General features: G+C 38.6%; 1 protein-coding gene across 1 annotated transcript in view; it reads right to left on the minus strand.

Annotated features, from left to right (window-relative positions):
• TRIO (trio Rho guanine nucleotide exchange factor) overlaps nucleotides 1-16,062 on the minus strand; it is a 244,451-nt gene that overhangs the window by 52,636 nt on the left and 175,753 nt on the right. The window contains exon 34 of the mRNA XM_062499699.1: nucleotides 13,876-14,119. Coding sequence (XP_062355683.1) covers nucleotides 13,876-14,119 — 244 coding nt within the window. The remainder of the gene's footprint in view (nucleotides 1-13,875; nucleotides 14,120-16,062) is intronic.

Here is a 16,062-nt window from a genome sequence, read left to right on the forward strand (position 1 = left end):
GTTTACCACAAAGCTCTCTTTGTCCTTTAGCTCCATCCGGTTTTCTGTATTCCAGTGCCATATCCTGCATTAGCTACCCCTGTCTGCTAGACAGCTCTTCCTGCAACTCCTTGCATCAGCAGTTTTTTTGTAGGAACCCATCCTTGGTAATAACAAACCAGCCAGGTAATTTTAATTCTGCAGACAGGAATATGCCTACATGGAAAACATCTTTAGGAAAAAGCCCAGCTGAGTACAGAGCACAAGTTCAGCATAGAAGAGGTTGGAGTGCATAGGGTGTTGCACAGCAGCAAGTGAGCTGCCCCTGCTTCATCTGCTGCTCTGTATTTGAGACCACAGGCCATCAGGAAAATGAACTTCGATGAAATTACTAATGAGAAAAAGCTCATATACTGATGTGTGCCAGTTGACAAAAGTTGAAATAGTCGTGTTTTTTTTTTTTTTTAGTAAAATTAACGGTTTCATTTTTTTGCCTCGCCTGTGTAAAGCTGAAATGACTTTTCTTGGTTACACATTTGATATATTATCCTTTTAAAAAAGTCAGTAGTTATCTTCATTTCTGAAAGAAAAGTAAGTCCTTAGCAATTTAAGATATTCCTCAGTTACTTGGAACAGGGACAAAATAAATGTCCAGGTGAAAATTTTGTCTATTTCATGAAGATTTTATAATTCCCAGCAAAAGAGCCCACTCATTTTTAAGACAGCATTTTGGAAGAAAATCTACATCCCAGTGATGAAACAAGGAAAATAAAAAGAAAAAAATCCAGCTAGAAAAGCACTCAGTGCACATCCCAAGTAGATCAGGTAGCACATACTTTGTATGACAGATGCAAATGAAGCATCAGATGCCTGTATCTATTACTATGGTGAAGGAACGGGATCGACTTTCTGCAATTAATCTCAGGGATCACTGGTGGACAATGTCAGCCCCCCAGAGCCATTTTAAGGTATGAATATTTTGCCAGCTCACCCTAGCACAGATGTAACAGCTCACCAGTCTCCACCATTGACAGTCAAGTATTAGTCCATTAAAGCTTCAGCTTTTCACAAGTACCAGCTCTTAACTGAAGCATCTCCACCCCCCATGCGCCACTGTATTAACTTCCTTATGGAAATGTTACCTTGTGTGAGGCTTCTATTAATAGTCTTCCATGGAAGAATGGAAGCATTCATCCCTTCTTTCATTTAACAGAACAACTGGAGTTAAGCTGATTGCATTTCTCATAGTCCTAAGATATTTGCAAGGTAACAGAAATATATAATAGAATATTATTAAAACAAAGATAAACTTAAACATTCCAACTTAATCTTTGTAAGGCCCCACTACATTTTGCATCACCTTCGTGAAAACAAGCAGAACAAGAGAGGGAAGCTAACAAAATGCAGAAATTTCAAATTTAAATACCTATTCTGAGTTGCCTAAGAGCAAGAAGCTGAAGAGCCAACCTTTCTTCCTTAATATCTGTCTTGGCAGGGTAAGGACGTGTCTGTGTGTGAAAGATTATAGCATGAGAAAACACAGCTTCAATATTGTTTGGAAGCAAAACTAAATCTGTCTTCTCCGGAATCTTGCCCTTCATATTCCTGACATTGCATTTTAAAAAGAAATTAATAGGTTTTGGAATCAGGACTACAAAGTTATTTTAAAAATTCTTTCTCATCTTCAGAGGGGATAGGCTTATACAAGGTAACTGAAATTAATAGAAGTGAATTCTTTATTCAGTTCTGCTACTACCTAAACGTCACAATTTCAAAACAATTTTTGAAGTGATCTATGAGACAAATGCTTCCACAATTTAGTATTCCACAGTCCTTAGAATTTTGAATCACCTTTCTGCATATGGGAAAGAAAAGATTCAGACTTCTAAAACTGTGCCAGACCAAAGACCACCCAGACCTGGAAGCCGAAGTTAGACATAAATCTGTAACTATTAAAATTCTTGAACTAAATAACATTGCACAAATCAACAGGAATTTTATTTACAATATGCATTTTGCATAAAAAAATAAAATCAGGCAGACCTTCCATTCAAATCCTATCTTTGGCAGCTTAGGCACTCTGCCCTATACCAGAATACTCTAACACAATCAAGAAATTGGAGACTGCAAAATCACATCAATAAATAAATCTGAGGTTGAATCTTCAAAGGCGAGCTCCCACACTACCATGAAAATTCTGAAAGGAGCCTAACTGTGCCTTTTCCTCAGTGCACAATGTGTGCACAGTTTAACTGCTTGGGGTACAGCTGCACCACTAGGATCTGGTTTCTTTAGCCCCACATACAAAGATCATCCTGTTCCCAAAAAATAGCCTCGCTACTCCTCAGTCTCTCAGATAAATAACACTGCCAGTCTGCAAGGAGCAAAATCATTACAACATGGCTCTTTGGACTTAAAATTCAGAGTGCAGTTTCCTGTTCTTTACTACCCCTGCTGTCAGCTGCCAGAGATACTTCAAACTCAATCAGTCAGAAATCGTAGTGTGCAATGAATTGTGCGAACATCCTTAATTTGAGATTTCCAAGAGCTCCCTTCAAAATACTGCTGTTTTCCAACAACAACAACAAAAAAACAAACCTCAAAACAAACCAAAAAAACCTGCAACTAATGGCTACCTCCAACGAAATGCATTGGCTATCTCACCAGCTGGCAAACCCGGAAAAAAGTATTTTCTGATTGAGGGTAAAGAGATATTTTTGTCTGGGTGATTTACAGCCTTCCATTCTACATCTTGGGTAATGCCTCTGTCAAGATATCAAGTAATATTTGATATCAGTTGCTCTTGATGAAGGCTTTACCCAAGATGTAGAATGGAAGACTGTAATTCAAGTACTGAAGTACTCCGGCTTTAATTAAAAATATTGGGAAATGAATCATGTATCCAAATATTCAGTCACTCAGGCTAGGATCTAAACAAGTCCTTCCTGTCTCCAGCTTTGCAGAACATGCCCTGGCTGCTGCTCATGCCTACAGTAAGAAAGAATATCAAAAAGCACATGACACAGTAAATTCTCTCCCATCTTAATCATTTGGCAATTATTTGCTTGAATTTTTAACTCTCTTCTGTGCTGTAGCCAAGGGATTGGAGTCTATATACCACTCCCAAGAATGAAGAACCCTTTCAAAAAAATGGTGAGAAGTTCAGAGTCCCTGTTCTCCTGTTTATCTGGAAAAGCTTTGGGAAAATTCTGACTCCTCAATGCAGTCACCACTGCAGCATGCCAAACCAGCTTGAAGGATCCCAGCCACTGTCAGCAAAACCACAACAAACCAGCTTTAGATAATTCAAACAAAATCTTTTGGATGAGTGCAAGGAATTTTGTTTCACATACATTCAGTACTTAGCAAGGGGTGGGAAGGGAGAAGGAATAGGTCATGTGTCGTCTGTACTTTTGAGAAAACACAAAAAGTGTTCCAAGCAAGAAATATTTGCTGTCCTAATGAGACATACTGAAGAAACATCCAATTTTTAATATTAGTTTGATTGTACAAGTCACCCTACGTAATTCATTTTTTTCTTTACTTCCACAAGAGGAAACAGCCTTTTGGTGAGAAAAAAAAAATCTGGTCAAAATAAGGTTTAATTTTCCAAATCAGTTTTAGATGCACATACAGGAGGTTTGGATTCTTTTTAGCATAAATTTCTTAGGTAATTATCTTAACCAAAAATTGCATGCATTCAAAGACAAAAGAATATACTCATCAGAAGTGCTCAGAACACTGAATTACTCTTTACTTCAAATTAATTTCTTTTAAGTCACTTAAAAGGAGAATGAACAGGTCAAACCAGGTCATCAAAAACCCAAAACAACAAAAGCAAAGCTTTAAAAATGGGACACGCACTCACTGTAAGAAGTTCTAATGCTTAAGTTCCATACAAATCCATCCGGATAAATTACTTCTTCCTGCTGCTTGGTATTATTGACCAAAGCACTTTTCTTATTCTATTCCTGCTAAGTTCAAATTGTAAAAATGCTATTTGGTTAGTTACCAAGGTTTACTTCACGGCTGTCTCTCCTTTTTGCCTCTGCTCAGTACTGCTTACCACAGCTCCCTGTAAGAAATCAGGCTGCCACATGTCCCTCCTAGGTGTGGCAGGTGGAGCCCAGCCACAGTCCAACACCCTGCTGGGTTTCAGAAAGCAGGAAAGGCACATGGGCTCTGAGAGCACCTGAGTGGATTTCATATAGAAGCATTTAACACAAAAAACCCTTACATACTTTCACAGCTTCCTTTATTATATTAAAAGGTACTTGAGCAAAATGAAGCAACCTCCTCAATTCCTCTACACTGCATCTAACAGGGGAGCAAAACCAGAAATGGGCATTTTCTCTCTTGCTCTAAGCCTGGATTTCAGACACCCCGTTTTTGTAAATTATAAACACAGATTTGTTACTGAGTATGTTCAAGTACATTTGGAGGCCAGCTTTACCACAGGCATGATAGACAGGAGGAGCAAAAAAAAAAAAAATCCACAAGACTGGGGCTTATTATTACACTTTCCCTATCAGATGATGAAATCAGAAACACTTGAAATTGTATACTGACAAACAATTCCACAAACATGAGAGTTTCTGCATTGCAATTAACAGGTTTTTTGTATCTACGATGAATTATAAATGCAGCATAATTCAATCCTGAAAAAGGTAAGACATTTCTATTTGGGTTACGCAGAATGTGTTTCATACACGTTTGAAAGAAAATCAGCTTTGAACCGAAGAAATTAATGTGATCACACCACTGACAAAATTGAAAAGGGTAAAATTCCTATAAATTACATAATCACTCCTTAGTAGAATTGCGAAAATGCAGTTATGAAATAGCCACTCCAAATCTATACTTTAGGTATTTCAGTAAGTTACTACACTCAGTTAAGACAACAATGTTCCTTTAGGATAGCAACTAAAATTCAGGTGCCAGAAAATTGTTTTAAGTGACACAAAAGTTTTCTACCTTCTCTTTTCCCAGTTAGCTCCTCTTGAACAAAGTATGCCATCATGATAGAAGTTTTAGATTGCTAATAAGGTTAAAAATAACAGAGTAAAGGTTTGTTATTCCACAAACAGCAAAAGAGAGTCAAAAGTTGCTACTTTTAATTTCCTCCAGTTCTGAGGACTGTAACTTCACATAGTCTTACGGGGGTGATGTGAATGGGCACTGGATCCCACTGCCTGGGCTTTTACTTAAGCAAGCAACCAGGACACAAAGAGAACACATCCCACAGCTCCAGGGTATCACCTGCTGTAAACACCAGCCCTTTAGACATTACTCTGAGACTGTAAACAGAGCTCTGAGCCAGTGCTTTCCAAACTGATTCTGGAAAGACTGTATGTACTCCTGAAACATCTTTAGGATGAAAGGATAAACACACCTAAGCCTGTTCTACTCCATCAACCAGCATTTAAAGTAAATTTATTTTGTTACTTCTGAGAAAGTGATAGAAGTCAGCATAAAATGCACTGGAACTGGACAACAATTAAGTCACGCCATGACAAATAAGCTAAAACAGACTGGCTACTGACAAAAACGTTAAGATATGTGGTTAACAATTTGGTGGTTTTCACCAGTCAAGTTTTTCCTGTTTAATACTGCCTAAAGAATACTTCAATCTAGTCAACCGGTCCTCGTTTGTCGTGCTGGAGACCAGGGTTCAATTCACCAGTGGGGAGGTGATTGTTCCTTCAAGGGACATGGTTCGTGGTGTACTTGGCAGTGCTAGATTAACAGGTAGGCTTGATGATCTTAAACCCTAGCAGTTTTTCTTTCCTTCTTTCTTTCTTTCCTTCCTTCCTTCCTTCCTTCTGCATATCTGTAGGTTCTTACATGCAGCTAGAGTTCCCTGGACTCCATTTAAAGCACCTCCATATCACTGATATTTTGAAGCTTGTATTAAATAATGAACATATACCTAATTAGGTTATGACCCCACCCAGCACAGTGCAACAAGCACAACTGGAGTTTTACACAAGGCGAAATACTTTTTTTGACTCCTTCCCATTTCTTATGTGAAATAAACATATTTGGGGGCAAAAATCTTCAGCATTTCTGATAGCCCCAAAGGCACTAAGAGGAGTCCATTACTCCAGGAAACACTTTGAACATACCAGGCCCCTGCTAGCAATTCTAACTTTTAGCATAGGATAACTCAAGTTCCAAGTGGCCTCAAAAACCCATGTAGTCCAATCTTCTGCCCAAAAGGATGGGTCAGTTATGAGATCAGACCAGCACACTTGAAGTGTTGTCAAATCTGCTCTTGAAAACCTGACACGCTTTTAAGCTCTTCTTTTAACAGACACTATTTCTCCTGCAATGTAAATGGTGAACAAACAGTAGAGGTTGGCCACAGCTGGCCTACAACCACAGGGAAAAATTACAAGATTTTGGTAAACAAGGATAATTTGATATCAAGTTTATCTAAGATGACTTTTACTATTTATGCCTGCATGTCAGTTATGCAAATATCTTCTGTTGCTACAGGGGATAGCTGTTATATATGCATCCTAGAAAATGCAGACTGCAAACTTCTGAAAAGTATTATCAGTATGTTTTCCTGGGATCTTTAAATGTTTTTATGAACTTACCACAACAGCCTCTTTTACACAGTTTGCTGTAAGAATTCCATTGCTTTTTTGCTTCCATGTTGGACAATAATGAATTTACATTCAATAGTTATTTCAGATAGAGGAGAATGTCTTACTATTTGTGCTCAACTCAAAACTAGAAGAAAACACAAGCATGTCCTGAACTGTAATTATATCTGTGTCAGTGAAAATGCACCCAAAATAGAAGCAAAACACTGCATAATAATGTAATCAATTTAAGAGATGTCACAGGCATCTGAAAAAAAGCTTCTTGATAGTTGTTAAAAGTGATGCAACATTTCTAGTTTAGCATGCTATTTTACTATTTGCAGGAAAAGTGAAATGAAGTCAATGGAACACATTCAGCAGCCTCCTCACAAAAACAGAATTGGAGGAAATCAGTGGAACCCTAAATCCTGCTGGTTCCACCTGCAGGCAGTGATGATGACAGATGATGTGATGTGATGTAATGTAATGTGAGGATATCCCAAAAGGCGCACAAGCTCATCAGCTCTAGCCTGCTCCTTAAAAAAAAGAAGTAGCAAGCAAAATAGGGGTAACAAAGGCATCCTCACAAAGTAATTCTCAACACTTCAGCAATTTTAAAATTTTGTTACAACTGAAAAGGCACAACTTAAGGAAAGCAAACAACACTTCAGGATGGTTTTCATCAATTGCAATACAGAAACAATGTTTGCAGGATATGATTTGAGTTTGTACTCTGTTCTAACCTTGGTTAGAAAAAGAAACTGCTGTCAAAAAAGGCTAATTGCAAGCAAAGTAACAACTCTCCTGGGAAACCTAAAGCCATCAGAATTGCTGGTTTATATCTACCCTCTACCTCCCAAAGATCAGCTGTGCAAATACATCTGTTCTAAGCAGACACTTTTTATGCACCAATTTCCTTTCCAACTACAATATATAAGAGAAATATATTTGGCAGCTGTCTGGGACCAAAAGTAGATTCAAGCCAGTATTATAAAAATTTCTTTTTCTCAGCTGTAATACTGAGCTCCCAAACAGGGCAAAATCCTTTCAATAGCTGTGTACAAAAACACCAGGGACAAATTAACCACATACTTATGTTCACAGAGTCAGCATAGAAAATACTGACATATCTCAAAAGTCGTCCTGGGCTCCATTATGATAAAAGAATAATGCAAGATTTAAAGGCAGATTTAGGCACAAATCAATCCTATGATGTTACAGAGCATATGTGAACTTGACTTAGAGAGAATACGTCTAGAAATTCAAACAGTGAGACTCACCAAATCTCCTTGTCCAGTTTAAGACTGTACAATGCCAAGGAAGCAATTCATAGAGACTTCACTATTTATCAAGGCTCAATTAGAATTTGGCTATTAACTCTGACTATCTGGCACAGTTTGGCTATAAAACTCAAAGCAAAGATTATTATCTAATGGACCACAGTCAATTATTGACATTTTATTTAAGTTTACTTATGCTCAGATGATGTTTGATGCCTGCAAACTCAAGTAAAACCACAAGGTGGGAAAGTCAGGACAGAGAATTCTTGTTTTACTCTATCCTGCAGCTACTTTATTTACCTGGACTAAGACATGAGAACATGTTTGAAAAATCACACACATACAACCTAAATTCAAACCATTCTTCCCACTATTAGACTAGCACTGCTTTTAGGAAAAACATTTGTAACTAAATGAAAATGTATGATTTATTACACTTTCAAAACAAATGGTAATTGTGAAATTGAACTTCAGCTATTAAAATGCACACATCTCTGCTCAAGCTCAAGTCTGGCAGATAAATAAGTTGAACTGACACTGCGGCACAACCTTTACAATTTTTTTCTTAATTAAAGTATGTGGAGTGTCAAATTCGACTGACTGCTCAGCTTTGCCTCTCATGAGCTCCTCAAAAGGCTTTTTATCAGCTGGCTATCTGGATAGGCAGCAATTATTTGGAAGTTTAATGAGGAGGTAATTGATTCATCAAGAAACAGAATTTTTAGATTAAGTTTTGGTGTCTTGCACAGCTCCAACATATTCCTCTATATCACTTTCTGCAAGCAGTCAACATCCATCTGTGTAGCAGCAGCAGCAAACCCCTCTTGGTTTGGTGCCCTGGAAACTACAGTCCCCACCTTCTGCCACCTGGCCCCAAGGCAGCACAGCAAAGCAGGTACCCCACCAGCTCATTGTCAGGAGTTACTTTCCCCTCTGGCCTGGGCTGTAACTCATTTCCTGCAGCTGCAAACTCTGTCAGGAGTCTCACAGGCAGCGCTTTGGCTGGGAGCCACGGGTGGGGATCCTTTTTCCTTACACATGGCCTATGCTTCACTTGCTTGCAGTCTCAAAACAGTAAATCCTCCCCTTCTTCAGCCTCCCTCTGCTCCTAAGCAAACAATTGCTGCTGCCCAAGTCATCCTTCTTTTCTTCCACTACAAACAGGGAGTCCTTCAATTATTCAAACTGGATGCCCATTTTGCTGGATTAAATTATCCTGCTGATACAGAGCTTCCTCTTCCTGTACTGAACAGTATTTACACTCAACATGAAACACTCCCTTTCTCAAGCATAACTTTCAAAGCTCTCAATCACACATGAGACTTTTACCTTTACTCTCTCCACTTCTCCTTTAATTAATACCAGAAAACTGGTATTCTGAATAGGATCCAGTTGTGTGACAGCAAGCTTACTTAATTTAACAAATTCAAGACTGTTTCAGCCCATTCTGTGGCCTCAGCTATAAAATCTCTCATCTTGGGAAATATCTCTAGGTCACCCACACAATTTTTGTCTTCCTTAATTCTTGAACACAGGGTCCCTATAGCAATTCAAGAAGAGATTTAACACCTGCCCTACATCAGTCCTGCCCATCTTGCAGGTGTAAAAAGCAGCTTACAACGCAGCTGTTTGAACAAATTTGTCAACCTTTGTCTTGCAAAACCATTTGATTTGCCTTATTATGTTAAGGCTCTTTGAGCAGACAACATTCCTGTGTTTATGGCTGCAGTAAGTTTATGGCTGAGTATCCTCAGAGTAAAATGAAAAGCCAGTAATCAGTATGTGAGTGGTGTGTGGTTTGTTACAACATTACTAGAACGTCACCTACCTCTGAGATTTGAAAAAACCCGTATAGATCTCTGGATTATGCAATGGTATGGAACAGGCAAACACTGCACCTTCAGGTAAACAAAAGACTTCTGTGGCCAAGTTTCGAAACAATGGTAACATGAACTGGCAATTAGACATGGTCCTCCCCAATATCTTGTCACTTAAAGGAGACATAAATGTAAACCTCATTAGCAAAGGCTTGTTGCAGCCTTTGTATCTCTCCAAACAGTAGCTCCTCCAGCACGGATATGACGGACTATCACAAATTCTTCAGAAGTACTCACAGATTCAGAAAAGAACTTGTGATCTAAACAGGCAAGACATTCACAAATATTTTAAATAGCTGCCAATTCTTCTGAGCTTGCATGTTCATTTTCATTACACTGAATCCTGTATCCTACCCTTTACCCAAAGCTCTGTGGCAGTGTAAATGCCCTGCAAATAAAAGAGGACTGCACTTACAAAATAGGATTTACCCGAGAATGAAAAGTAACTCATGTTAAAAAACAGAGAAGCACTAAATAAAACATCAGGAACAATGTCTCTCCCCCACACCCAAAAACATGTGGAAAATCATTGCCAAAAAAATGTTGCCTTATGCATTACTTGTGAAAAACATGTTCTTCCAGAGCTAGTGATTTATTTTTTGCAAAGTGCACCAACTGTTCTTCAACCTCTTCACTACTCACTTGTTTCTCTTTTCCCCCTATTATAAAAGGGATTTCAATTTTTAAAAAAATTTATTCATCTGCAAACTGCACATCAAATTGATTAAATGACCCAAATAACTTGCATAAATAGATTTGATATCCAGCAGAGCAAGCAAGAGGTCAGGAATTCACATTCAGTTCTCTCCTAAGTTACTATTCATCTACTGAACGTCTTCTCTGTGCAATGCTTTCCTTATATTCTTAACAAAGTGTTTATTACCGTAACTACCATAAAATTTTAGAGATAGAAGATACTGTAAATGTCTAATTTTTAATCCATTCATACTGATTAGATGCTTTAGATAATACACATTCTTAGAGAAGAAGTAATACCTACACTTGTAGGTGATTGACGAGGGTAATTTTTGATGCTGTCTTTTAACATGAGAATAAAACAACATTACCTTTCATGGTTGACAGACAATATGTGGACAGAAAAGGAATGACCAAGATCAACTGTCAGAACTAGGCTTCACTGAATGTACTTTCAGCTTTAATAATTGTGCATGTTTTCCTACTTTGGATAAAAATTTGGGATTATTTAAGGCATTAAGTATCACCCAACATTTCTACACTCAGCGATGAAATGTGGTTTGACACACCATAAGAACTAGCTGTCAATGATAAGAGGTTTGCCATTTCAAAACTTTCAAGCTCATTTCACCTCTGGTATGCTGTGGCTTTCCTTTTTTTTTTTCTTTTTTTTTTTTTTTTTTTGGTTGGCAAGTGCTGCTACTGATAAACACTGTTGAACAGATCAAAACTGTAGGGTCAGTAGACACTGAAAGGACTGCAAAACTCTTCAACAAGCTATCTATATAGGCTAAGCACTCTACATCCAAGTAGCCAACTCCACCACTTCTCATGATCACCTCCTCCTTTCCCCTGCAATACATAAACCCTGTCTTTCCTCCACCCTCTCACAAGAGCTTGTCGTGTCAGACATGCAAAAATTTGAGACTCATGCCTTAGTCCATGAACTGTACAGAATTACTCAGACTTGATGCTCACACTGTGAGCCTCACATAGGATGTGTATTTTCAGACCTCAAAATTCTAATTTGTTAAGTCTCAAAAACTCTTAAAAGTTTTACTGAACTATTGTCGAAAAAGGGAAAGAAAATCTGTATTGTAATATGTAATTAAGTACTAGAAATCTAGAAAGTACATGAAAAGTTATCCACCCAAGAGCACAGGTTACTTAAAATTATGAAAGTCACTCACTTGCTCTTTGTTAAAGGATTTGTTTTGTTTTTTAGGAATTCATACCTCAATCAATATTCACAATGAACAATTCTGAGAAGACAATCTAATTGTTTTTTTTTCATTCTTCTTATTAGCATATTCCCTGATGCTTTATTTAATCAAATGCAGCACTTGAGAATGAATAATTGAATGGTGAGATTATTTGAGGTACTTTTCACTGTGGAGGGAAAAATAAAATCAAAGCACTCCACTGGTTTTGCTTAATTTTTATAATCCCTCAGTGAAATGAACACTATTGTCCCCTTTCAAGCAATAGAAAGATGAGGTAGGGACCAAAGTGAAACAAATCCAGTAGTTTCGAGTGCCTTGTCTACCGTTTTTTTCTCCCTCTCCAAACTACTTAACATTATATAACAGTTTGCATGTTCAAGACAACTCACACTCACTTCAGCAGGGGAAACTTTACAAATTAAACAACCATCTCCTAAAGCCTGACACCCAGCAAAGTGGGAATAAACAACTAGCAGCTGCTTCTTATCAGTTGGGATTAGGATGGTATACCATACCTTGCAGGAATCTTATGGCAGGGACAGAAGGCACTTCCGAGGCTGCATTCAACCCTGCAAACTACTCACATTCTAGCAATGGCTTTCTCTTCTTCTTCAGTGCCCGTGATTAATATAATTAATTAATGCTCTTTACTTCAAACAGGTCATGTTCACTGGTTTGATTAATAAGACTAACTTCTCAAACATAAAACCAGCTCTGTCTATCCCTCGGAATTCTGACAGGTTCAAGGTATTTTTATATACACACACATATACATATGTATATACACATATATACATATATATATATACACACATATATACATATATATACACACACACACATATACATATATACACACACACGCACAGGTACAATCTGCCTCTCCTAATAAAATTCTCTGCATTCAAAGGTGAAGTCCCCAAGCTTCAAAGCAAATTGGATTTATCAGTTCTGTAAGTGTTGTTAAAAAAAAAAAAAAATCCAGATTTCACTCCCTAGTCCAAGAAGAAAAGTTTTAGCGTTACTCAACTAGACTTTACAACTTTATCATCAGAACATCTGCAACCTTTCCCCATCCAAATTCTGTAGGACACAAAATGACAAAAGACTACTACAACTATACAGCTCAATCCTTCAAACTCCACCTCCCCTCAGCCCCTAATCACCCTGCATTCAGGAAGTTCCTGCTGTGCCTGTCCCTAATCTAAGAAACACAGACTCACCCCTGTTTTAGTCAAGCATATTTATACAGTGTCTTCAAAAAAAAAAAAAAAAAGAAAGAGAAAAATTGTAATAGCTGGAATGGACTGAATAATTAAAAAAAAAAAAGTGATTACATTTATGGAAAACTTCACAAAAACAGAATTTTGTGTTTTGGAATACAAATTTTCCCCAACATCACTTGTCTGCTAATCTTATTACCTGCAATAACAAACTCTTTGAAATGCATCTTTTCCCATAGCAGGTCAAGGCATGCCTTCTAATGAACTATTTTTCTGTTTTTTCTCTCCTTTTTTTTATAAGTACATATTTATTTCTGTTCACAGCATGCAAACTCAAGAGGTTGCAAATGAGGCAAGCAAGCATTTTCTCTAACAACAATCTACTCTTTGACTCTGAATAGTTTACAGAGTCAAAAGACTACAGCACAGTAAAACCCTAAAACCTTTCAAAAAATCATCAGATTTTTCTTGCATCGTTCAGGGAAATATTCTTTCATCCATCTGAAAAAAACCCAAAGGTTTCAGAGATGCTCTAGGGAAAAGCGTGCCAGTGCAACTCTGAAAAGCTCAGCTAAGCAAAATACAGAAGTCCAAGTGAACAATTCCTATGACAGGGCATATGGATGAGTGTATTTACCTTTTCCATCACTGAACCTTCATGACTTCTTACTGCAGGGTTTCTCAGGAAGCACTGATAATCCATGATGGAAATTTTCTTCCCTCCCCACTTTCAGCACTTCTCAGGTACAGATTTTCCTATCACTGCAGCTTGATCTAATGTGATATATAACTCTTCACCAAGATATAATTTGCTTAAATCTCTTCCCTATCTTCAGCCACATTTTCCCTTCATGCTGAGAACTGCCAAATGCTTATTCTTGGAAAAGACAGCGAGGCTGCTGAAAACAAGGCAGTGCATGAACACTGAAGCTGCCATATGCACAATACTCTCCATTACCCAAAACTCACGCTGCTGATGTCTAGACTCTGTGTCCATCACTCCTTACCTTTGTGGTTAAAAATGCCCTCCATCTCCATGCTGCTGCGAGAGTGGGCGATGCAGAGGGACCCGCAGGGGACCAGGCCTTCCGCAGCCGGGGACCGATCCGTGGTTCGCACCAGGCACCAGTCGGGCTTGTCATGGGGCCTCTCCAGGACCTCCACTGTCTGCCCACGGCGGATTGTCAGCTCGTTGCTGTTGCAGGCGGTGAAGTCGTGGATCACCACTGTCAGCTCGCACCCACCAGACAACTGTGGGGGGAGAAAACAAGGAAAAGCCACATGAATGCTCGTTATCAAACCATCCGTCATGCACCGTTACCTATTTAGGACTCCTGGCGGGATTTGTACTTTGGATGAGATTGCAGGCTTCTGTGACTTTCCGCATCAAGAGGAGAGCATTTCAAAATCAGGCAGTTCTGGCGTTTTAGAACAGATTTCTAACTCTGACTGTCTCTGCCTATTGTTCAAAGCACACTGGTTGTGACAGTGATGGGCGGAGGATTTAAGCAGCTTTTCTTGCTAGACTGCTCCTTATCCCAAAAGCTGAAGTAGCACTCACTTCTGAATATATTTTGTGTGCAATAATTAGCAATAAAAAGGTTAGCTATTACTAAATACAGTCACTCATGAGCTTTGTTATCTTTCAAATTCAAGAGAGAAAGAGGTAGCTTTTTCAAATGAACTTACTGCCTCATTCCCACCCTACTCACAGTTTACACACGCAGGTCACAAAAACATCCAGGACACATCATACACAATTGTAAAAGTCAGCGTAAAGTTCTACACAAAACGTTCCCAAAAACTTAACTCTTTAACAGAAAACTCACACAGGCTTACAACTTTCACATTTTTGTCGGTTTCCCCAAATAAAACTGCAAGCTAGAATTAAAAGCATGCAATCTTTGGCTTTTCCTCCCCCTCTTCAAAACACTTCATTAGAATAACTTTGCCTAAGCTTTAGTTTCCTCTCTTTGATTGTTTCATCTGCTTTGATGTGAAATGAAAATTATTATCAGAACTTTGCAAAGTTCCCAAGATTGCTCACTGCCAAAGCACCCATCCAACTTGAGCAGCAGTCTTAGAATTCCTTCTTCCTTACGGCAACAGCATTCCAGCCTACTTCAGTTTTTCATGTGTGAGCATCTCTATGGCTCTGGCTTCTTGGGTGCAACATTCATACCACATCTCAGCTGGTATTCAACTTCTGTGAATTCAGCACTTTTGAACCAAGCCAGTAAACTCCAGTAAGCTCAGTGAGGTAATCTTGCAATGCTCCACACTGACAAAGGAGAATCAAACCCTGTGAGGAGCTGCAGCTCTATCCGGTCTAGAAGGAAGTGCCACACCAACACACTGCACAGATCCTGCCACATTGCTTTTGATTGTTTCATGGCTGCCAGCTACATTCCATGATCTTAAGAAACAGGAGATAAGAGACTGCATTGTTTCTTATTTATTAGTTTTCGTTACAAGCCTGGAATGGAAACACTGGACAGAAACTTTTCTAGGAAAATGCTATTTGTTATAAAGCAAGAATTTCAGAGCAAATGAAGAAAGCAGCAAAATCCCAGTATGAATCAAAGGACAATTTCAACCTTCTCTTCCTCAAGTCTGAAACAAATGACAGAACATAACTCCTAGCAGATGGGCTGCAGTAACTCCAGAACTTTCCCATGGTATCTGCCTGCTAATCTCACTGGATAGAACTGCTTGTGTGCACTTAGAAAAGGAACAGAAGTTTTCTTGAGGGAATGCTGGGGCCAAGAAGGGCAGAAAACCCTCATACATCTAGTGTTTAAGGAAGATAAATCAGGTTGTACCCGTTCAGATACAGGCTAAAAATTAATCACATTGCTTCTACCCTGTCTCTTCAGACAGCCCCAATACACAAATTACAGGGGGGGTACATCTTCAAAACATGTTACCTCCTCCCTCATTAAAATGTTTCCTGTTCCCTTACACTCTCTTTTTTAGTCCATGCAAAGCTACATGCAAAAGGGAAAAAGTAAAGAGCTTTTCCCTGTTTTCTGGTATTGATTTACGTTACAGCCTTTGTCAGACCAACTCAGAAACAACTGAAACCATCTGTATGCCTGATGGGGCCTAACAAAAAAGCTGATGAAGTATGACTTCACAAGGTGTCCAGGGCAGACCAAATTTTTCTCAGGAGTCCATAGCCCGTCCAGTGCAAA

Source organism: Cinclus cinclus, chromosome 1, assembly GCF_963662255.1.
Source record: "Cinclus cinclus chromosome 1, bCinCin1.1, whole genome shotgun sequence".
Taxonomy (NCBI): Eukaryota; Metazoa; Chordata; class Aves; order Passeriformes; family Cinclidae; genus Cinclus; species Cinclus cinclus.